Here is a 22,130-nt window from a genome sequence, read left to right on the forward strand (position 1 = left end):
CAGGTCATGTTTTGGCTCCGCCCCTGCAGAGGGGATTTGCTGTCAGGAATATTTACAGTACAGTTCTCTGGTTTTGATCCAAGACAGTAAAAAGCAGTCGACCAGAGAATGAACTGCAAAGTGAACCGTCAGTCTCTGGGTGGAGAAAATAAAAGTCACACTCTAAACTCCATCAGTATCTCCACCGCGGTGCCCTTAACCCTCAACTGAACCTTCAAGCTCCAGTATAACTCTCACAGGCCAATACTTCAGACTTATGGAGAGTTCAGAAATACTGCTCTGTTTTTCTTAATTAAACTTGTGCTTTTGTCTCATTGCGAGTGAGATTAGCTGGGAGCACAAAAAGACGAGCGGCGGCCTTGAACGATCAGTGCATTTTATTTTTCCATCACAGTACAAAAATAAATTAAAATAAGCAGAAACAAACTCAGAAAAGAAAGTTTTCAATTACATCAACAGCTTTTTTTGTCTTTTTTCCCCAAAAAAGAAAAAAAAAGAACATTTGTATTTAACAGCATCCACCCCCCTCCCTCACCAAGAGAAAGACCAGAGTGGTTGGAGTTTTATCCTCGTCCATAAGAAAAAAACATGTCACACATTCTTCTGTACAAATAAAATGCTGCTCACACACACACACACACTCATCCATCCATTTACACACTCACTCAGCCGTTGAATGCCTCTCTTTTTGAAGTTTTTAATCACTGTTTCGTTTTTTTCTTCAAATTTATCTACAAAGTACGCAACGAGATACAGAAAAAGAATCTGACAGAAATCTTGAACTATCACTTGTCTTTTTTTTTTTAGAAGCTTCTGAAAGTCAAACAACTACTTGATGATGCAAGTGAAGAAACATGGCACATTTCAAGTGAAGTCGGGGGCATGTGGACGGAGAGAGAGAAAAAGATTCGGGGTGTCTGTTCGAGGCCCTTTATCCCTTTATTTTATGCCCTGCTTTTTAAAAATATTCCTGAATCCCATCCGAAGTGCGTGTCCCCTCCCCTCCAACCTTTATTGTGCCAGTGCGATCCCTCCAAAATGAACTGCCTCGCTGCGAAAAACTCCAAAAGCCACAGCAGAGAAGCTAGTGTGAGCTGCTCATTTGCTCTGATTTACACGGCAGAAAAGAAAAGAAGACATGATGGAGGCCTTTTGTCGCCACAACTGCTCCATTATTCCAAGAAAATAAGAGTACACGACTGGTCTGTAGCTGTATAGGATGTGAAAACCAGTCAATGCAAGTCTTTGTAAAGGAAATACTGAAGCTTATCCAGTGATTGAAGTCATTATGGAGACAATGAGGAGCTGCAGCAGCATTTTTTCTGACTATTCTACGAAATAAGAAGCTACAATTGTTCTGCATGCTTTCTGTTTGGTTGTAAAGGTTCCCCTCGCACATAAAACTGAGATTACTCCTCCAGCCTCTACGTGAAAGTCGCCTCTTTAGGTGGATTTACAGTGAGGTGATGCCCTCAAGGTACACTGTGCTTCTCTGCAGCCGCAATGAACCAGACATTGTCGTTTAAATGATTTATTCCCCCTAGAAATTAGAAAAGAAACTGAGTGTGTGCTTCGTGTTTCTGATATGTGGGACAGCAGGTTGGGTTGAGCTCCGAATTCAGGACAAAAAAAAAGATGTTTTCAAGGCTTTTTCTGAAGCGAAAACCTCCGTGATGTTGAGGCGTCCTTGAGGATTGGTGATGGTCAGATTTAACAGTGGTTTTGATCTCAGGGCTGTTTAATTAGATTCTCATTGATAAAATCCCTGCAACATTCATTTGCATAAACCAGATCAATCTTCATTCCCACCAAAAGATAAGCACACCTGCTTCACCAGCAAACCCCCTTCTTCTTCCTCCAAAAGTCTCTCCTCGAGATCCTTCATTTACATTAAATGTGCCTAAATAATAAATACAGAAATGGCAATAAATTAGGTGTCAGTAAGTAGGTATTATTAGATGAAAAATCCACCTCGTCATTCAAGAGCTGGACAGACAGTACAGTAGTCTTTTCCTCAGACCTGTGGGGATTTTTCATCGAAGATATGGCACTGTTTTAACATTTTCTATGCTGAATCATAAGCACGAAATCAAAAAAACGCTCATTCCAAAGTGGTTGCGACACAACCTATAGACAAAAAGTACAAAACAAAAGAAAAAAACAATTTCCCTGGTAAACAAATAGCCTATTTTAGCAAGCAGAGCTAAATAAACTAGTGTCACTTTGTTCACAGCATTCTCTAATGCAGATGCAGTTGATTTTACAAATCAAGTAAAAAGAAGAACATTGCTCCTCCATCTCCTCTCCTGGAAATTTTTGTAAAATTGCATGGCACACGTGCAAAAACATTACATTTCTAAGTAAAAAAGAAAAAAAACTTGTTCCAGAAAAGCAATAAATAAGCCTCCATAGGTGTAAGCCTCTGGGGAGTAAAACATCCATTAACTTGTTGGGTTTTTTTTGTTGTTTTTTTTCTAGATGAAAATAAAGTAGGTCTTTCTGAACACACTCGATGTGACCACTGGCCAAAAGTCCCACAATGCAGTGCTCATCGTCCATCCGGTTGGCGTGTAAGAGCCAGAAACCCACCAAAACATGGATTGAGCAGTCTAGTGGCCATCATTGTTCCTTCCTCGCGTGGCCAGATATGCAAAAAAAGTAAAAGTCCAGTCGTATCCGTATCAGTGGAGGGTTGTTCCAGAGCGCCAGGGTTTGCAGCTCAGAGGCCTGTTCATCCATGATGCATGAAGAAAGCCAGTCAGGCGATGGCCCTCACCCTCCTGCAGTAGGCAGTGCACATCACAACAGTCAGAAGGTCACTGGTCGGCAGCCTCAGTCCTGTCCACATTCATAGCTGTAGATGTATGCTTCCATTTCTACACTCTTTTTTTTTTAAGGTTTTCAGTTTTTCATATAGATATAGTATATCTGTAACGTTAGCAAAGGATTTACCCAAGTCTGGCATTTTTTTCTTTGTGTCTTTAAAAAAAAAAAGCTTTCATTCTCGGGTGCTCATTAATCCATCCTTCGCTGGTTTGAAAATAGAATTTGGCCCTGATAGTTACAGGCAGTGGGGTGCTCTCAGGTGTCAAACCCACATTTTGTTTTGTTTTTTTTGGTGACCATCAGACTAAACCACCACCTTCACCCCACCCTCACCCCAGAAAGATTATCAGTCCTGCAAGATACAAAGTGGTTATAAATGTCAAACATTTCCCAACTGGCCGAGTCTCCTCCTTCAGTTTGGACAGGAATAAATAAAACAGCATCACAAACAGTCTTTAAAATGCCAGACTGGAGCATCCCTCCCTCCCCCCTCCTCACCCCCCCCCCCCCCCTCAAGCCCCTCTACTCCCCCCAGCATCCCCTCACCGGTCCAGGCCGATGAGCAGGCGGCTCCTCTCCTCCTCCTTCTGGCTCTCGTTCTTCAGGTCGGCGAACACCTGAGTGAAGTAGTGCGGGTCAGAGTTGATCTGGAGCATCTTGGCGCTCATCAGGTTGATGATGGACAGGCAGCGGTCCCAGAAGGTCTCCTTGGAGCTCTCCACCAGGAAGGGCTTGAGCGGGTAGGAGATCTCGTTGCCCATGTAGGAGTAGGACAGGTAGAGGCAGGTGAGCAGCACGGCCTGCAGCTCGTGCTCCGTGGCCACCTCTGAGGAGACCACGTCGCGGCACAGCATGTAGACGAAGACCACGTTGGCGGGCGTGATGAAGCCCTGGTCCTGCCAGCCCTGCAGCAGCAGGGAGCGGTCCACGCTGCGCAGCCACAGCACCGGGTCGGTGGGGGACAGGTGCTTCAGTCGGTAGCAGCGCCGGCACAGGAACTCCCCGAGGCAACGCAGCAGCTCGCTGGTGGAGGCCTGGACGATCACCCTCTTAGGGGTCCCGGGGGCCACATTGGAGTTAGTCAGAGGGGCCTTTTTGACAGAAGATACCGTGTTGTTGGAGCTCTTGGTGAGAGCTGGAGTGCTCTGGTCCTGGGTGAAGGTGGAGAGGTTGGCGCAGGACTGGGACTTCTTCAGGTTCTCGTTGTTCAGATGGGTGACGTTGTTCTGGTAGGTGCTGTTGGGCTGCACCTTCTTGGAGCCTTTCTTCTTGGCCGACACGGCGACGATCCGCTTCCAGGGCAGCACGTTGATGAGCGAGTGGCGCTTCAGGTTCTTATCTTTGGCGTTCTTGCTGTTCTGGACGGCCGTGTAGTGGCCCACGGTGGCTGGCCCATCCTCGAACAGGGCCGCCTTCCGGTAGCTGGGGGACAAAGACAGCACGGTTCCCATGGTGACGGTGGGGAGGTGTCAGAAGAGTGAGGATGGGGGAAATCCTGAGGGTCTCAAAGCCTCAATGCTGCAGGGAGCTGGGAGTCCCGGCTACAGGCTGCTGCTGGGCATCGACAGAGCTGGAGGAGATAGTCTCTGAGGGGGGAGGAGGATCAGATCCACGGAGATAATCAGCTCTCTCTGCTGAAAACAGAAAAAAATCAATGGATCAATTACATTTACATTATCTGTGGGTATTTATTTAACAACAAACAGATGTTTTTCTCATTAGAAATCTAATCATCTCTCTGCTCTGTGATGTTCTCATGGAGATGTCAGGCTTATTAGCAGCACTGATGGAATGAATCAGCCTATAGCTGAGTCTCATTAATTCAGACAGTATGGACCCCCCACTGCTGCAAATGAGCAGGTGACTCACCCACATTATCAACATCAGTGTGAAATGGTGGCACATCTGATTCTCATCTGCAGGAATACTACAATGCATGCTGCAGAATAGCATCAAAACGAGTGGAAAATGGGGAATAAGAATGTGATATTCACATTTTACGCGCAATGGCCGACGAATCGGAGGCAACCACGCGCCACCCATCCTCACTAAAATGGAAGACAGGAACGTAAACACGAGAGGAAAAAAACAGGTGAAGGTCGAGGTTCGATGCAGAGGCTGAACCGGACTCGACACATTTAAGCACAAAACTCAAGGTCACGTCGTTGATCTGCGTCCACATGAAAGCAACAAAGAGAGAAACGATCGACATGTTTTCCTGCCTCACTGCAGCATCCGCGGATCGACTTACTGCTCAAAGTGCGCAGGATCCGAGCTGCTTCATTCCATCACCCTCCCATCAATCCTGTTCATTAACTGAAGACTGGTAAACACCGAAACACCAGCTCTGATCGGGGTTAAATCTCAGCTTCTGTCGGCCTCCTGGCTGTAGGGACATCGGGTGCTCTCCGTGGTGCTGAAGCTGAGCGTCTGCGTCGAAGCTGCGGTAGGCGGTGGCTTAAAACCCGAAGAAATCCCCATCTCTCCGCGTTTATCCGTTAATATGTCACAATATGTCGTCGGATCTGACTGTTATCAGCTTTTAATCGCCGCCGTGATCCATTTATCATCATATTTATCTAATTAGAAAGGCCCCGTAGCTGCATAATTCTTTTTTTTTTTTGATAAATCGAAGGTCTGTGTTTGCAGTTTTGACACAAATGTGTGCAAGGAAAAAACAGAGACCAAACTTACCAGATCTCCAGCTTCGGTGCAAATAAAACACTGCAATGTAAAGGTGATGCTCTGCGCCTCGAGTCCCGTTCTTTCCTTTGCAGAATTAAAACCAGAAAACCATCTCTGAGGGATGTGAAGCAACAATGAAGAAGAACAAAAAAGAATAATCCGAGTGGAAAGAGAGGAGCAGGAGAGAGAGACGGAGCCTCGGCGGTGCGCAGTGGATGGAGGGCAGTTGTGGAATGGATGCTGAGATGAAGATGTTGCTGCTGGTCCTGCTGGATGCTGAGAGCTGCTGATGTTGTGTCACTGACTGACTGCGCTCCTGACGCACAAGGCGGTGGGCTGGCGCCGCTCTGCGCTGGAAAACACAACAACTCCGCCTTCAGCCGACGAGCAGCAGGAGAGAAACTGAACCCTCTGAACTCCGAAGATGTTTTCCTTCCCTCACAGCCAACAACCCGAACAATAGCGTTGATCTGCAGGGATGGAAGAAGTGAGCTGGCAGCCATGTGGTTTCTAGGGATGGACTGGATAAAGAGCCTTTACATCAGCCCACCTGACTGCTTCACTTTAATCTCCATAGTGACTTTAACAGCAGCCTCCCAGCTATATTAATAAACACAGACACAGACATATATATTCCATTTGGCCAGATTTGGCTTTTTTATTCATTGCTGCCCAGTTATTCATCATTAAAATGAAGAAAATCTCACCTGAACCACTGAAATAAAGCTATAAACACACACCTGATCCTGAATTTTTAAAAAAACAATATATATAAAATGCTGTAAGTAACAGTGAAACCTCAAAAACAATTGCAGATGATCAATAAAAATCATATTTGAAAATGTAGGAGGCTTGTATGGCCTGTTGCGAAAAAAAAACTACACTTCCCTAAATGCTTTATTCATTCCCGACATGCAAGTCGCACACTGACGTTACCACGCTGAGTAACGTAGTCACCGCACGTAATTTTCATTCAGGCAGCATTTGAATAAGGAAGATGGCGGCTGCAGCAGTGGTTGAGTTTCAGAGAGCCCAGTCTCTCATTAGCACGGATCGCAACGCCTCTATCGACATCCTTCACTCGATAGGTGAGTGTTTGGCTGCTGCTCTGAGGCGGACGCTGCGCTCCCGACAGCTGTTGAGCGTCGGTGTCCGGCTCCGATGGTTAGCATGCTAGCTAGTGGCTTTGAATAGCCGGCGGTGCTGACTCACTGCTGAACGGTGGGCTAACGCTAGCTGCTGGGTCGGTAGCAGCCCGGCTAATGTTAGGCCTGAGCCTGAAATGTGTCAGTTAGGACTTGTGAGGACTGTTGTGTTTTCCGCTGTGTTTTTTGGTCTTTTTTGTTTTGTCTTTGACAACAGTTTCAGTTAGCTTTACCTGAGGCTTAGCATCAGTACTGTTAATGCGGCTAACGTCTTTAGCTTGTTGCCTAAAGCTGCTCCACTACCAGATCCACTACCTGTTTTGTTATTATATGGGGCACTTATGGGGGATTTGTTAAGATTTGCTTGTGTATTCGTGGTTCCAAATGTAAATTCATTACCAGTTATGTAACACAAAAGTTTTTTTTTTTTTTTTTACACTTTCCAGGGGTATGGCTGTCCTCAAACTGCCTTGTCACACCAGCCCACTAGCTGTCAAGTTGTCTTTCTTCCCTGTTTACCCCTCAGGTTGTCATGTTTTCACATCAGTATTATTGTATTTCTCATTAGTACTGGAGTTATTTCACGTCCAAAGTTGGTTATTTTCCACTGAAATGCTTGTAACGGTCATTTATGAGTCATTAAGCCAAATGTTTACAGGTTTCAACCTCAGGAATGTCAGTACTGTTATTCTCAGTTTACCTTCTTTGTAAATTGGATGGTTTTTGAGGTTTTGACAGCTGGTTGAACAAAATAAGCAATTTCAAGTCAACATCCTGGCTTTGTTTTTGACAGTTTAAATAATAAACAGTGATTAATGGATAATAGTAATAATCCTCAGCCAAGGCCACAGCAGCCAGATTGGAGTGTGAGTTTTTGTGATTATTAGTGTTGGAGCAGCAGCATCTAATTGTTTCCACTGTTGATTAATTGTTTTGGATTTAAAATGTCATAAATGGACAAAAGATGTCAGTCAGTGTTTTAGAAAGTTCCAGATAACATCCTTGAATGTCTTGTTTTTTCCACAACCCAAATATGTCAGAGAGGAGGAAAGAAATGAGAAAATACTCACAGTTAACAAGCAGGAATCAGAGAATTTACATCTTTTTAAACAATAATCGGCTGCTTATCAAAATAGTTGGCACTTAAGTCGGTACTCGTTGTTGCAGCTCTAATTCATATGTATGTTTAATTAAACAGTGTATTTCATCCATGATGTTTACTTTTAAGGACTGTTATTCCATCGCTGTACTGTCAGGACACAGCTGATGATTATTTTCATTGTCCAGTAATTTTTCAGTTATATTCTAGCTTAATTGTTTGGGTATTTGGTCTATAAAACATCTAGTTTATGGTCCTAGAGGAACAAAAAAAGATACATTGTTCATATTTGGGAAGCTAGAATCAAAATTTTGTCATTTTGTTTGTAAGAAATTGGTCAAAGCACTTATCACAATATGTGGCAAATTAATTCAGTTGTTGGCAAAGTCTCATAAAGCCCAAGATAATGTCCTCATATGTCATTTTTTTCCACAACCCAAAGATATTCAACTTTCTGAGAAATGGAGAATGAGTACTGTGACTTCTTTCTCCTAAAAGTATCCCTCTAGCTGATCAGTCGATTATCAAAGTAGTTGGAGATTAATGCATTAGTTTACAGCTACTCATTAAGTAGATTAATTGTTCACCTTCGGTTATAATGATAATGTTGAGCCACTGTTTGCAGAGCAGATTATGAGACTAAATGAGTCTCACGGTGGTTCTCGGATCATTTGGAAATTCACAGATTGAATAGTGTTTGAGTTGAGGAGACACTTTCTGTGAATGTTAACAAGTGTCCTTTCTTTAACAGTGAGAAGAGATGTTCAAGAGAACGATGAGGAAGCTGTCAGAGTTAAAGAACAAAGCATCCTGGAGCTGGGAACACTCCTGGCAAAGACAGGACAGGCTGCAGGTAACGTTTCAGCTCTGGTTCAACTCTGAAGTCTAAAGTGAATCTATTCACACCTCTTCTTCCTGGTTGGTGCTGTACACTAAACGTTTTCACTCCCTTGAACTGCTCATGATATATCTTCTGTCTTCAGAGCTGGGGGGCCTGCTGAAATTTGTGAGGCCTTTCCTGATTTCCATCAGCAAGGCCAAGGCGGCTCGGCTGGTCCGCTCTCTGCTGGACCTCTTCCTCGACATGGAGGCAGCGACGGGGCAGGAGGTCGAGCTGTGTCTCGAGTGCATCGAGTGGGCCAAGGCTGAGAAGAGGACCTTCCTACGACAGGCTCTGGAGGTGAGGAGGTCAAGGAGAAGCATGAGGGTGCTGACATGTCGACGCAAACTGTAACCTTATCCGCTCCACATGTACGATCATGGAATTGTTTCACAGTATGACTCACTGATAAAAGTCGGCAAAGCATCCTTTAACCACAAATACCATCACATATATTCTGTAAGTGGAAGAAAGAACTGGATTAAATGGCAAGTCTACAGTTTGATATCAAAGGCTCTTGCATTAACTTGTAATACACCCATGGTGCTGTTGGAGGTTAAATATTTGCATCCCATTTGACACCTTGACCAAAAATATAAAGGAGATGATTTGTATTTTAGTTTTCATAGATGCAGTCTGTTGTCAGCTGATGAATTTGTGCTGTGACTCAGCCAAACTTAGTGCTGACACACAATTCTGGGTGTGATTAATGATGCTAAAAACCAACGTGATATCCCCAAACATAAATAGCAGCTGTGGAGAGGATCAAATTCACCGTGTGCTGACTCACAGAGTGGGAGACGCCGTCATTTCAGACAGATAACGGTGGAGCGTTTGGTTGTCAGCATTAATGCAGCATCACTGCTGTAGCTGTTCCTGTGAGTTAAAACCAAGCGAACACAGGAAACCCGGTAAATCTGGAAAGTTTGCCTGAAGAATTGGAGGTGCAAATACATCCACTACTCACTGATGATGACGTTACTCTGCTGGAGCATCCAAAGTGGTCTTCATGGCCAAATGAGTGTGCGGTTTCACACCTGCAGTTAGAAGTATCAGAACAGCTGAATTACGAAATGCAGGATCAACAGGGTTTTTGTACTCTTCTGCTAGAAAACAATGTTATGAAACTGTGGCACGATGTTTGAGAAAACGTGCCTCTTCACTCAGGCTGTGGTGGGATAGGAGTAAAAATTCTCCAATTCAAAGAGAAATTTTACTGCGTTTTGTACTAAAATGAAGCTTTATTGTGTAGAAACTTTGGGGGAAAAAAAACAAAAAACACTTTTGTCCAACATCAGTGTTATTAGCAGCCAGCTAAAATCGTGATTACTCATATACATTAGTGTCAAGTTCCGCCTCCTCTCTGCCAATTTCTGCTTGATGGTATTCCAAGAAATAAAGAAACTGTGTTATGTTATCATTTCTGATAAATATGTCAGTGTGTCATTGCAACATCTTTCTGTTTGCCACGAATAGCTGCTTAACCCGTTGCGCTTCAGTGTCCCGCCCGCAGTACACTTTGAGATCTGCATAAGCAATTTGCTAAATCTCTGAAACTGCAAACGCGATTATACAAACATTATACGCCGATGGAAAGCTTAGATTCTCATGAATCCGCTGGTATAAACCACTTTCAGATGTGATTATCACAGCGGGTAATATAAACACATTTGTCCAACAAACAACGAACATCCGTCCATCCGTTCTCTATACACGGCTTCAACGTACACAGCGCGACTCACATTTCCGGGTTCATTATTACACACAAATGAAAATATTCCACAAAAAACGGCCATAATCCAACCTTGGACATCCAGACGAAACAAGCCAGGAACATATTTTGTCCAAAACATGTCTTGAAGTCGGTATATAATCCATGAATAGGTCGTTTTCAAGGAAATGCACCTCGCGATGCGCGTCCAATATTCCCGGTATTTCTCGTCATATTTTTATTTACAAATAGAATATTAGCGATTGTTTTGTACTGAAAACGGCTGGAATTGACTGAAGCTTAAAGGGTTAAAAGACAATCAAAATGCTGGGACTCAGTCAGATGTTTTTGCTCACGGTGTCATACGTCCAGTCACTTGATTTTATTATAATTAGATAATACAAATTAACTTCTACAAATTTAAATCCCTACAGTATTCCTCAAGTTGCTTTGTTTCATGTGAACCTTCTACTCTTGAATTCAGTGAAGTATTTGGATGTGTGGTTACAAACGAGAAGGATAAATTGGGGAAAACGAGGGGAATTTGGACAATTTGTGGCATATTTGAGCTCAAAAATCTCCATTTAGGTCACACAATCTATGATATCTCCTATAATTTGTTACACTTATTGAAATGTTAGCGAATGCGTGGGCTTCCTAACGTTGACTGTAGACTCACTATATGATACAATAAAGTCACAGTTTGACTTTATTTGCTCCCAGATATTTTCATGATCATGAACACAGTTAGAATTAGGATAGATTAGTGTAACTAGCTGAAATCCCAGCTGTCATAACAATGCTGCCTTTCTTCTTTGTCTCCACTTGTCTAACGGCATTCTTTCTTCTTTCAGGCACGACTGATCTCGCTCTACTTTGACACCAAAAGATACCAGGAGGCCTTGGCTCTTGGTGAGTGATTAGAGATAGGACTATTTTTCTCTTTTTTTTAGTGAAATGGCAACTTCTGTCTGTACATCAGAAACTTTCTTTGTTGGCCCTGTCAAGACATCTTGGCTTATACAGTCTTATTCCACAAAAGTATGCAGGAATAAATCCAAAAATTTGACTAACGTTGCATAAAAAGGCAGCTTAAGAGAGGAGAATGAATATTAAGACTGTATTTACCCCAGAGTTATGGTGACAGTTAATGAGCTTGGTGTTTGCTCGACTTCCTTTCTCTTTCCTCTCAGGCTCCCAGTTGCTCCAGGAGCTGAAGAAAATGGACGACAAAGCTCTTCTGGTGGAAGTACAGCTGCTGGAGAGCAAGACGTACCACGCTCTCAGTAACCTGCCCAAGGCCCGCGCAGCCCTCACTTCAGCCAGAACCACCGCCAACGCCATCTACTGTCCTCCCAAGCTCCAGGCAGCGCTGGACATGCAGTCAGGTAGGATGTGTTTGGTGTTTTATCGAGCCTTTGTCTCTGTGGATTCACAGAGAAGACTTCTTCCGGTGGTCAGATTCATACTTGACCAACTGTTCTGAATATGTATGACTTGCCTCTGGGCCAAACATCACCCCCTCAATATTTTTCTTTCTTTATTTTCTTATAAACTGATGACTCTTTGATTAATCTGGTCTGAGCGTCACAAACGACTTTGCGGTGGTTTAGAGTCACTAAATATTTACGCTTGGTTCATTGACGAAATTTCACCCTAATTAATGAGACGTTTGTTTGATGTAACGACATCAGAATTAATGAGTCAAAACCATCCAAGGAGCTGCTCTTTTCCTCAAGAGCTCATTGGAAAGTGAATATTTGAAGTGTTCTTGAGGAGCTCGGCTCATTTTCCGCTGATAAATATCTCAAAGTCACATAGTTTGTGTTTACCAATTTGAAGGCGGAAGAGCTGCGAGGCACGATAATATCATATTTATTCATGACTCTGCGGCTGAAATTGAACTCAGAAGCTTATGCAGAATGTTTTTGTAATCACCAGCATTGCAATTATTTAGTCGTTTTCATTCAAAACTCTCAGAAAGGCACACTGCAGCTCCGGTGTTTATCTCCACTGATGGCTGACGTTTCAAGGTGACCGCTGCTTGTTTTGGCTGTAAATGAATAAATCATGCCGTGTCATCCGTGTCTCAGGGATCATCCATGCAGCAGAGGAGAAGGACTGGAAGACAGCCTACTCCTACTTCTTCGAGGCCTTCGAGGGTTACGACTCCATCGACAGTCCCAGAGCCATCACAGCACTCAAATACATGCTCCTGTGCAAAATTGTACTCAACTCGTAAGTAGAGCTTCAAATATACCGTTCAGAAGTGTGGGGTCACTTAGAAATGTGTTTACTTTTGAAAAAAAATATGTTTTATTAAATGAAGATAATATTAAATGAATGATAAATCCAGTGTAGACATTGCTAATGTGGTAAATGACTATTCTAGCTGGAAACAGCTGATTTTTAATAGAATATCTCCATAGGGGTACAGAGGAACATTTCCAGTAACCATCATTCCTGTGTTCTAATGCTACATTGTGTTAGCTAATGGTGTTGAAAGGCTCAAAGATGATTAGAAAACCCTTGTGCAGTTATGCTAGCACATGGATAAAGGTGGGAGTTTTCCTGGGAAACATGGAATTGCCTGGATGCCCCAAACTTGTCAAAGGTAGTGTATTTCAGAGGTGCAGTGGCTCACAAAACTTAGAGTTTGGATAATTTTGAGTCAGTGCAATAAAAAGGAGCAACTTTCCATCACTTTACACTGCTTTTACCTGACCCCGTTCATGGAAACGTACAACTGTTCTGCATCTTGTCTCTGCATCGAGATTTAGGGAATTAAGCCGACTTGTTTTCAGTTCTGTGTGTTTATCTGTATGCATGATTACGAAATAACTACAGGGTCAAATTTCCTAAAACTTGATTGAGAGGTGGAATGTGGACAGTAAAGTTTTAGTGCGTATAAAGATCTTTCTCTTTGAAACTGAGAGATAGGGCTTTGGCCTTGCTGCAGGGCTTTGCTCTCTAAATGCCCTTCCAGTGGCTTTATCACTTAGATCCCGACGGATGCGACTTAATTCACATCCCGGTTTAATAACCCTTGATGTACTTATTGCAGTGTTGTACCAATATTTTCCTGATTTGCCACCTCTGAAAGTAGGCCACTGTGTCAACACCTCAGTGAATAAATTGAAATTTAATTCCATCAGGTATCAAGCAAACTTCTGAGTCACACAGTGACATCATCATGGTTCTGATATTGTCAGATTCCAGACAATCTCTGCTACACAATTATAAAAATATCTCGACTGCTAGCGCTTTATGGTGGAATACTTAAAAAATAAATAAAAATTTCATGATACTAAATGTTTTTTCTTTGATTAAAAGTCCAATATTTAATATCTGTAAGGATTGTCATATCAAATGATGGAATATCTGAATAGCCAAGACTGTTCTTAAAATGGAGAAAAAGAAAGATACAGCATGTGTGGTTAGTTTTGAATCTCCAAAGTAAGAAAGTGATAGTGAAAGTTAGCAAAAAAAGAAGTGAAATTACCCTTAACATGTAAGACTCACTGGGTTAACAGCGCTCGATTTAAGGCCTGGAGGTCCGGTCGCCCAAATGACGTTTTTTGGGCCACCAACATACGTCAATTTAGACATTTTTCGGAGCCAAAATCAACTTTTAGTGGCCAAAAAAATTAATCCTACTTTATTTTTTCTTTTTTTGGGGGGGAGGGGAGATCCAGTTCCTCCTCCACGTCAACTTGTTAGCTGGAGCCGCCGAGCTATCACTGGTCGCTGGGCAAAGTGTGCCTTAAAACCTCCCACGGCCGTGAAAAGTCACCCACGAATGAGCAGCGCATTGTCCGGAGCTCCTAGCGGGCGACTGGGACGTTGACAGCCGGAACAGGTGCGGTTTGTCCCGGGCAGATGAGCGGCGAGGAGCTGCAGGTGTTAGCCGAGCAGCTAGCGGGGATAGCTAGCCAGCCGGGGAGTCTGAGCAGTCTGTGACCGGGGAGAGCAGCCGGCGTACCCGCCGAGTTAAAAATTACAGTTCCGGTGGCTTGGTGCTTTCCGTTCGCGGTGCTCAGGCTCAGTTGGTGCTGTCCTCCGGATGCCGCCACCACATTCGGGGCTGGTTCTGGATCCGACGGAGTCTCGCGGACTCTCGCGAGATGTTAGCGATCAGCGACAATAAAGTGTTCAAATTTGAAATTAAATCGGCGGAAATCCGCGGATTCGCGGAAAATTGCCATCCCTGAAACTTGGATTTGGAGGTCAGTAGCCCAAATCAAAATATTTGGGCCCCGAACCAGCGTGTTTTTTTTGTCATTTTTGGTCGCCAAAATCGGTTTTTAGTCGCAAATGGCGACCTGGCGACCGTCTTAATCGGGCGCTGGGTTAAGAAGTAAAAGGTGGCAGTTTAACTGTGTTTGTTTAAGCTTTTCAAATGAGCCATAGTTCACCTGAATGCCAAACTGAAGTTGAGGATTTGTACAGATAAATGACACGCTGTTTCACCACTATGTATTTGTTTCTTTCTTCTCTCTTGCAGACCAGAGGAGGTACAAGCTCTGATCAGCGGTAAACTGGCGCTGCGATACGCTGGCAGACAGGCAAGTACCGGTAGTTTTTAATCTGCGCACATCAATGAGTTATTTTATATTTCCTGGATATTAATAAATAGTGCTGCACAAAAGTTATGACTCCTAAATGATTTACCATGCGATATAAACTGTAAAAAATCTAATTCAAGCATCCTTTGTAGGGAAGAACAGCTCACAGTAGCTGGTGGCTTCTAACAAGAAATATCAAATGAAGAATAAAAGCTGCTGCACTTCCATTTGAACTTCATTTATTAGTACTGAAAATCATTTTTTAATGGATTGGAGAATGTAGCACTCAGCTTTTGTGAGGGTTGCAGAATTTAAGTCAGAAAACGACCTTCACTGGAGCTTTATGTGCAGATAAATCATTCCATGAAGCTTTTTTTTTCATTTTAATCTGTGTGAGAACTCCAGTTTGACTTTTGGGAACTCACTTTTTTCCACTTTTTGTAATCAGAAATGACAGATAAAACATTTCTAAAGCATTGAATTTAGCTCCTATTTAATATTTCCACTGTGAAGAACAAGACAACAGATGAAAAGTAGCTTCTGCTGCTTGGTTTGAGCACCACAGAGGTTTAAGTGTGTTTTGTTTTACAGCAGCTGGCATCAAAAAAGTAGAATTAGTCTGATCCTTGAGTCAAAATGGTGAAGTTTACGATACTGTTCTGCAAGAAGAGAAATATTTATGCATGAGCAGTGATGATGAAGACAGAGAAGAGTAGAAATACTCTCCGAAATTTGACAAATCCAGGCTCACGTTGTTCCCGTTTCACTAAATATTTTAAAAAATTTTGTCTCTTTAGACAGATGCGCTGAAATGTGTTGCCCAGGCCAGCAAGAACAGATCATTAGCAGACTTTGAAAAGGTAAGAATCCCTTAAAACCTGACACATTTTGCTTAATGGTTTTGCATAAAGGTGAATCAGACTTCGTGTTGTCTTTTGTGTTTCATGCTCTCTTCATCTGTGACGTACAGCACTCGGAAATCAACCTTCGCTCCTTTAATTTATATTTGAATCAGTATAACTGTGGATAATATGACAGCAAAACCTCATTCCACACTTTAAATAGTTTTGCAGTAAACCTCCACACAACCTGCTTCGAGTATTTTAGGCTGACTGAAGTGATTTTTTTGTGTGTCTTCCAGGCCCTCACAGAGTACAGAGCAGAACTGAGGGACGACCCGATTATCAACACTCACCTGGCCAAGCTGTACGACAACCTGCTGGAACAAAACCTCATCCGAGTCATTGAACCCTTCTCCAGAGTACAGGTGAGCACTCGGCTCAGCTTCATGCAGAAAACGAGCAACAAATGCTGCTTTTTTTTTGGGTTACGAGACCAGAAACGACCACGATTAGTCTCCAGCTGCTAAAGGCAGTACACTGTTTTCTAGGGTCTCAACATTCGTGCGTGTTTCTACTTTCTAATTTCCACTGAGGCAGGTACTTCTGAGCAGCTGCTGATTGGTGAAACTGTCTTCTCCTTTCTAATGTCAACAACCTAAAATGCATCTGTAGAATGCTACAGAATGCCAATTAAACTAGAGTTCTATCCAGTAACTACTGTTTGTCACCGTTCTGCCGTGGTTTGAGGTGAAGTCTCTGTTGTGATTCAATTAAAAAGGCAGATTAGAGGGCAGGTCATGTAACTGTTTGCGCCCTCTTGTGCCTGCCCTGAGTTATTGCACTTTAAAACCACCTGCTGAGTCTTTATCTAATTTGACAGAAATCCTTTTATTTCTGAATCTTTTAGAGACAAAAAACGACTTTATGATTGAGTAAATAAAACCCAATTAACATTTTTTTAAATTAAAATCTCAATTCTTATCATTTTGGAGGTCTTTTTTTCTTCTCAAACCTCTTTTAGGATGTACAAAAAATCCTTTATACAGGGGAAATCTTGCATGGTACTATCAGGAAGTTAGCACTTACTGTGTTTAATACTAAGTCCTAAATCTGTGCTTTTTCTTGTGTCTCTACAGTATCTTCACATTCTCATAACTTAAAACAAACATGTAACAGCATACAGGGGGTCCTCGACGTACGGCGGAATTCTGTTCCTGCAAAAGTCGGAACTGCAGCGAAAATGTAAACCAAGCCGTTACCCGCATCACGATATCCAACAGTTCTTCATAAAAGTCGTGAATACCAACGACTTTCATGCATGTAGGAGTCATTTATAGAAGGATAACAGAATCTGTTGCACTGTTTTTACAACTTGAGCGTTTCCATGGACACGGCTTTCCTTTTCTTCCAAGCATCAGAAGAGTCTGACTTACGCTTGGGAGTCATAATGAAGGACAAAAAGTTAGTGAATGTAGCACAGTCCAAGGTGGAGTACAGCCAGAGAATGGAAACAAAGCCGTCTTATAGCGCCACGTGACGACGTATTCATCCGCTCCGCTCGCCAGCTAGTTCCACGTAACCAAAACGGCGTACGTCGTAAACCGAGGACCCCCAGTAGTTTTGAACGTTGCTTTTATCAGGGCATGTCCATGATTTTAGTGCAGCAGTATTTCTATACATGTCATCTTTGCTTTGTTGTAAACTATGCAGTCTCACTTTCATAAGAGTTGTCTGATATCTGCTGTTAGATTTAATGTTTGCTGCCCCACGATGTGTTCAATGTTGAGGATTTATGTTTGTTCTTTTTCCACAATCTGAACTGATGTCTACTGCTGCACTTGTTCCTCATGATTTTAAAGAAGAGTTAAATGATTGAGACCTGTTTTATTGAACTTGACTCTCCTTCTGTTACAGATAGAACACATATCAGGTCTAATCAAACTATCAAAGGTAAGATCTTGCTGCAGTTATTCTCTATTTCCTGAGAGTTGAACTCATTCAGTCATCTGAATCTAAAAAATGTTGTGTTTAACAGTCTTCCTTCTTTTTCTTGTTCAGGGTGACGTTGAGAGGAAATTATCACAGATGATTCTGGACAAAAAGTTTCACGGTAAGCGGAATCGTCTGTTCCTGTGAAAAAACACGTAATATGTTCTTCACAGGAAGAGTCCTCAGTGTGCTCAGATGTGTTTTTATGACTCTGTTCTAGGAATCCTCGACCAAGGTGAAGGTGTTTTGATCATATTTGAAGAACCACCGGTGGACAAAACATACGAAGCAGCCTTGGAAACAATTCAGAACATGAGCAAAGTCGTGGACTCGCTTTACAACAAAGCCAAGAAGCTGACATAGGTAAGACACATTTAGTGTTCCAGCTACAGCTAAAGGCTAACGTTTACAGACAGGGGCAGAATCTGCAGATTAGTTTTCAAGTGTGAGGTAGCAGATGTTTTTGAAGTTGTATCACACCACAGTTTTTCACAAACATGCCCTGTTTCTCCATTACACTAAAAATGCAGAATAATTCGGTCATTGGTGCAGCTGTAACTTATTCTGCTGCTGAGCTAAGGCTAAGGCTATCACTGAAGCAGCTAACTGTCAGGCCTGTGGCTAACATGATCTAGAGTACCTGTAACATCTTTCTAAAGTCAGATTAACTGCTTTGAGTGACAGACACGTCTCTCTAGCAGAGAAAAACACTTAACAAGAAGCACCACAAACCAGGAAATTAACTGCTTCCACAGCGGCCAAGGCTATGCTAACTGCTAGTGGCTAAGTTAGGAGGCAGCCACAGATTTACCTGAAACAGCATCTTAGAAACAATAACAAATAATGCTTTAAAATTTGGGGCTTCTTGGACAATAATTGGTTATAGAACACATAAAGAATGACAAAACAGTGAAGACGAACCGACAAATTTAGCATCACATGACACTCTGACATTATAACTTCTGCTGCTGTCGTAAAAAATCAAACTATCTGGAGCACTGTGACATCTTTGTTCAGGCAGATTAGCTTTAAGAGAACAGAAACAACTTACAGAAGTTGAGCAAGTAGCACAACAATCACGACAAACCTGGACATTAGCTGCTTTCCTCAGTGGCTAACGGCTAGTGGCTAAGTTAGGAGGTAGCAGCAGTTTACCCTGAAACAGAGACAAACAATAATAATAATAAAGAAAATAGAGAAGAAGAGCAGACAAAGTGAACAAAAGAGAGTGTGTTAGCATCACGTGACACTGACGAGAAGCACGGCCGTCACCACAAACCACGACATTAGCTGCTTTACACAGTGGCTAAGGCTATGCTAACGGCTAGTGGCTAAGTTAGGAGGTAGCAGCAGTTTACCCTGAAACAGAGACGAACAATAACAAAAAAAAGGCTTTAAAATATGGGTCTTTGTGAGCAATAATGGTGATAGGATGGGTAAAGAATAACAAAACAGAAGAAGAGCAGACAAAGTGAGCAAAAGAGAGTGTGTTAGCATCACGTGGCACTGACGAGAAGCACGGCCGTCACTACAAACCACGATATTAGCTGCTTTCACAGAAGAACAGCAGAAAGTAAAACTGTTCCTGATCGAAATCATCCAATCGCACAGTAAACTAAAGACGATATTGTTGCGTTACGTGAAGCTCGGATCACTCCTGCTTCTGTTGTACATATTTAGTTGCAGTAACCCTTCCTAATTGAAGAAACCTACTTATGAACGACAGGTTCTCTGCTCTCACATGCTGTTATTATTATTTAACATTTTATGTATTTATGTAGAAATTCAGGAATGGTAATCCTTATTTACAAAGAAGCCTAGCTATAGATGACAGGTTTTCTGCTCTCACATGCTTTTAATGTATACAATTTAATGTAAATATGTGTAAATTCAGAAAAAATAATCCTTAATAAAGAAGAAGCCTCGTTTTGAATGACAGATTTCCTGCTGTTTCATGCTTATTTTGTCAAACATTTAATGTATATCGGTTTTAATCGATCCTTGCTGTGAATATAGGACTTTCAGTGTGTGTTTGTTCCAGATTTGGCTCATTGTCCCCTCTTGTTTACCAGTAAATCGTGCCATCTGCTCTAAAACAACTGAGTCGTTCGACCCCTAGAAGAAATCTGAATTCCTTGCTGTTTGTTTCTTCTCTCGTCTGAATGTTTTGTTTAATCTTTTCCAGAGCAGATTGCCACGGCGGTGCGATGGAGGAACTGTGTGTGTTTGACCAGCGTGCGTAACATTTTAAAGAAGGGGACACGGGAGAGCAACAAACAGGATTCCCCCATCAAACTTCCCCCTTTCCTCCCCCTCTACGGACAATTTCATCACTTCTCTCGTTTTTTTTTTTTTGTTTGTTTGTTTTGTTTTTATTTTCCTCTCTCATTTTGATATCTCTTCAGGATTCTGTGTAACACTCAGCGGCCACGTCAGGCCATCAGGGAATATTGTACAACCACAATTATAATAAAAAAAGAAGATGAAAAGGTTTAAGTAGAACATATATGTTTATATCTGCTGTAAGGTTGGGCCTGCCGAGCCTTAAGCTGACTCCACTGCAACCTCACAGGTGCAACATTGACCTCTGCTGCCTCGGACTCTGCTACCAACAGAAACCAGGCGTTCTCCTCTCTCTCTCGTTCACATCTTTCAGAAGCACACTGCTCAGTTTTTGGAAGATTCTCCTTGGAATTTTTTCTCCCTACCCCTCTCTTCACCCACCACATCAATGCCAACAGTTCAGCCCCCTCCCCCCCCCCATCACTGTATTTCAGATATGTATTAAACTCACTTTATTTGGTTTTTTTGTTTTGTTTTTTGAGTTTGTGTTTTTGTTCAAAGAGGAAAATCAGATGGTTGCCACATGTCTGCCCCTCCTGCTATTGTAAGTTCTCGAGAACAGACAGGATGCCATTTCACCACTAGTGCCACTTTTTCGGCGCTTCTGTTTTGCCTCAGCGTTTTGGGTGCAATACGAAATCGCAGGGCAGAGGTGGAGGTGTATTCGTCGCCTCTGAGCGTCTGTGAGTTTATCCCGAGTGAAACAATTCTCCATTGTTAGTTCCTAGCACTAGTGTGGTATGCTAGTAACCAAACAATTTGTATGGTTTTGATTTGGTTTTGATTTTTTTTCTTTGTTTTTTGGGTTTTGTTTTAATCTTACAAAGACATTTTCAAAAATAAATATTTTGTATTTTAAGGATTCTGTCTTGTCTCTTGCAAAAAAAAAAAAAAAAACATAAAAGAAATGCTGGTGGTAATTTGAACTGGTAGGAGAATTGTGGTTTTTAAAAAATGGGTTTAAGGATGGTAGGAGGTGTCGGCAGTCTTCCTAAAATCAGCCAACAGAAAAAACAGAAGTCACCCTGGAGTCTCCTCTTCCTGCTGCTGCTATGATCTGTCACTATTTTTCAGTTCTCTCACATCAAAGGGCATTAAATCGGTTCCACTGACAGCTTTGATTGTCTTTGTTTTTTTCAGTTTAGTCTTTACTGAGCTAACATGGACACACTTTTTTTTCTGGCAAAGCTGAGTTTCATCACGAGAAGCGTTTGTGGACCGTTGCATCAACACTTCATGCTGCAGATTTCTACTTCTTTTCCTCGAGGAAAAATGAGAAGCACAATCATAAAGAGTCTTTTACATTTAATGTTCTTTATTATTTCTTTTCAGCACAACAGGTTTTCATCATGAACCTCTTTTGACTTTTATCTAATTTAAACACTTGGCTTTTTGATTTTTATTTGTGTGAGACGTTTTAAAAATTGTACTTTTTGGTCTCTGGCATCCACATGTTTGAATTTTTTAAAATCTGTTTTCACTACCCGCTGATTTTCAGCACACACAACAGTTCTACTCAAACCCACAGTATCTGATGTTCAGATGATTTAAAATAAATCATTTGTTTGAAGAAAGCTGTGGCTTTAGTGTTCCTGTGTCAGGTCTGAGTAGTACAGATGATACGGTACAGCTGGAAAAAGAAGATGAAGACATTAAAAATCGTTGGGAATTATTCCGGTGGGTGTCTCCACTCAGATAAGAGAAGGTTTCATGCATGAAGTTACGAATGTTCTTATTTCTTATCATACATAAAGATAATCACAGCAAACAAGGATGTTTAGAAAAAATAGACAAAATTATTTATGATGCTCAACGCATGTACAGTAGTTTGGGACTAATGGTTAAGTGAAAATCTTCTCCCACAGTGATATTTTAGGGGCTTATCCTTGTGTTTCAATTAAGAAAATGTCTGTAATATTATAGTTGGGTCTCAACGTTAATATTTAAATTAGCTGAGCAAATAAAAAGTAAATAAAATATTTAAAGTAAGCAATGTATGATGATAACATGAAACATGCATGCAAACTCCATGTAGAAAGATCCCA

At 42.0% G+C, this 22,130-nt stretch overlaps 2 protein-coding genes across 8 annotated transcripts; one reads left to right on the forward strand and one right to left on the reverse strand.

Moving 5' to 3' along the window:
- Positions 1–359: 359 nt before the first annotated feature.
- On the reverse strand, positions 360–6,001 carry cdk5r1b (cyclin-dependent kinase 5, regulatory subunit 1b (p35)). Of its 6 annotated transcripts, none has more exons than XM_022222170.2 (3): positions 5,521–6,000; positions 3,373–4,457; positions 360–2,780 (listed from the first exon to the last, which is right to left on the reverse strand). In XM_022222170.2, the coding sequence occupies exons 2-3, from the start codon at positions 4,275–4,277 to the stop codon at positions 2,759–2,761; spliced, it is 927 nt and encodes a 308-aa protein (XP_022077862.2). In that variant the 5' UTR covers positions 4,278–4,457; positions 5,521–6,000; the 3' UTR covers positions 360–2,758. The 6 variants fall into 6 exon arrangements, with proteins under 6 accessions (XP_022077862.2, XP_022077860.2, XP_022077863.2 ...); XM_022222168.2 differs by having other exon boundaries at positions 3,373–4,460; XM_022222171.2 differs by lacking the exon at positions 5,521–6,000 and adding an exon at positions 5,078–5,312.
- A 400-nt stretch (positions 6,002–6,401) lies between these two features.
- Positions 6,402–21,199, forward strand: psmd11b (proteasome 26S subunit, non-ATPase 11b). Of its 2 annotated transcripts, none has more exons than XM_051939244.1 (13): positions 6,402–6,599; positions 8,507–8,608; positions 8,739–8,935; positions 11,201–11,258; positions 11,540–11,734; positions 12,440–12,584; positions 14,851–14,915; positions 15,713–15,771; positions 16,053–16,178; positions 17,668–17,703; positions 17,812–17,863; positions 17,963–18,105; positions 19,933–21,199. In XM_051939244.1, exons 1-12 carry the CDS (start codon positions 6,509–6,511, stop codon positions 18,103–18,105), a joined length of 1,269 nt encoding a protein of 422 aa, XP_051795204.1. In that variant the 5' UTR covers positions 6,402–6,508; the 3' UTR covers positions 19,933–21,199. The 2 variants fall into 2 exon arrangements, with proteins under 2 accessions (XP_051795204.1, XP_051795203.1); XM_051939243.1 differs by having other exon boundaries at positions 6,417–6,599; positions 19,928–21,199.
- Positions 21,200–22,130: the final 931 nt, after the last annotated feature.

This window comes from Acanthochromis polyacanthus, chromosome 19 (genome assembly GCF_021347895.1).
Source record: "Acanthochromis polyacanthus isolate Apoly-LR-REF ecotype Palm Island chromosome 19, KAUST_Apoly_ChrSc, whole genome shotgun sequence".
NCBI classification, from domain to species: Eukaryota; Metazoa; Chordata; class Actinopteri; family Pomacentridae; genus Acanthochromis; species Acanthochromis polyacanthus.

Excerpts from the sequence above, each read along its gene's own strand:
- psmd11b (XM_051939244.1), top strand. The coding sequence starts at position 6,509 with ATGGCGGCTGCAGCAGTGGTTGAGTTTCAGAGAGCCCAGTCTCTCATT. Across the intron at positions 8,609-8,738 it reads AAAGACAGGACAGGCTGCAG|AGCTGGGGGGCCTGCTGAAA; the intron begins GTAACGTTTCAG and ends TTCTGTCTTCAG. Across the intron at positions 17,704-17,811 it reads GTCTAATCAAACTATCAAAG|GGTGACGTTGAGAGGAAATT; the intron begins GTAAGATCTTGC and ends TTTCTTGTTCAG.
- cdk5r1b (XM_022222170.2), bottom strand. The coding sequence starts at position 4,277 with ATGGGAACCGTGCTGTCTTTGTCCCCCAGCTACCGGAAGGCGGCCCTG. Across the intron at positions 2,781-3,372 it reads CTGCTCATCGGCCTGGACCG|GAGGGTGAGGGCCATCGCCT; the intron begins GTGAGGGGATGC and ends TGCCTACTGCAG.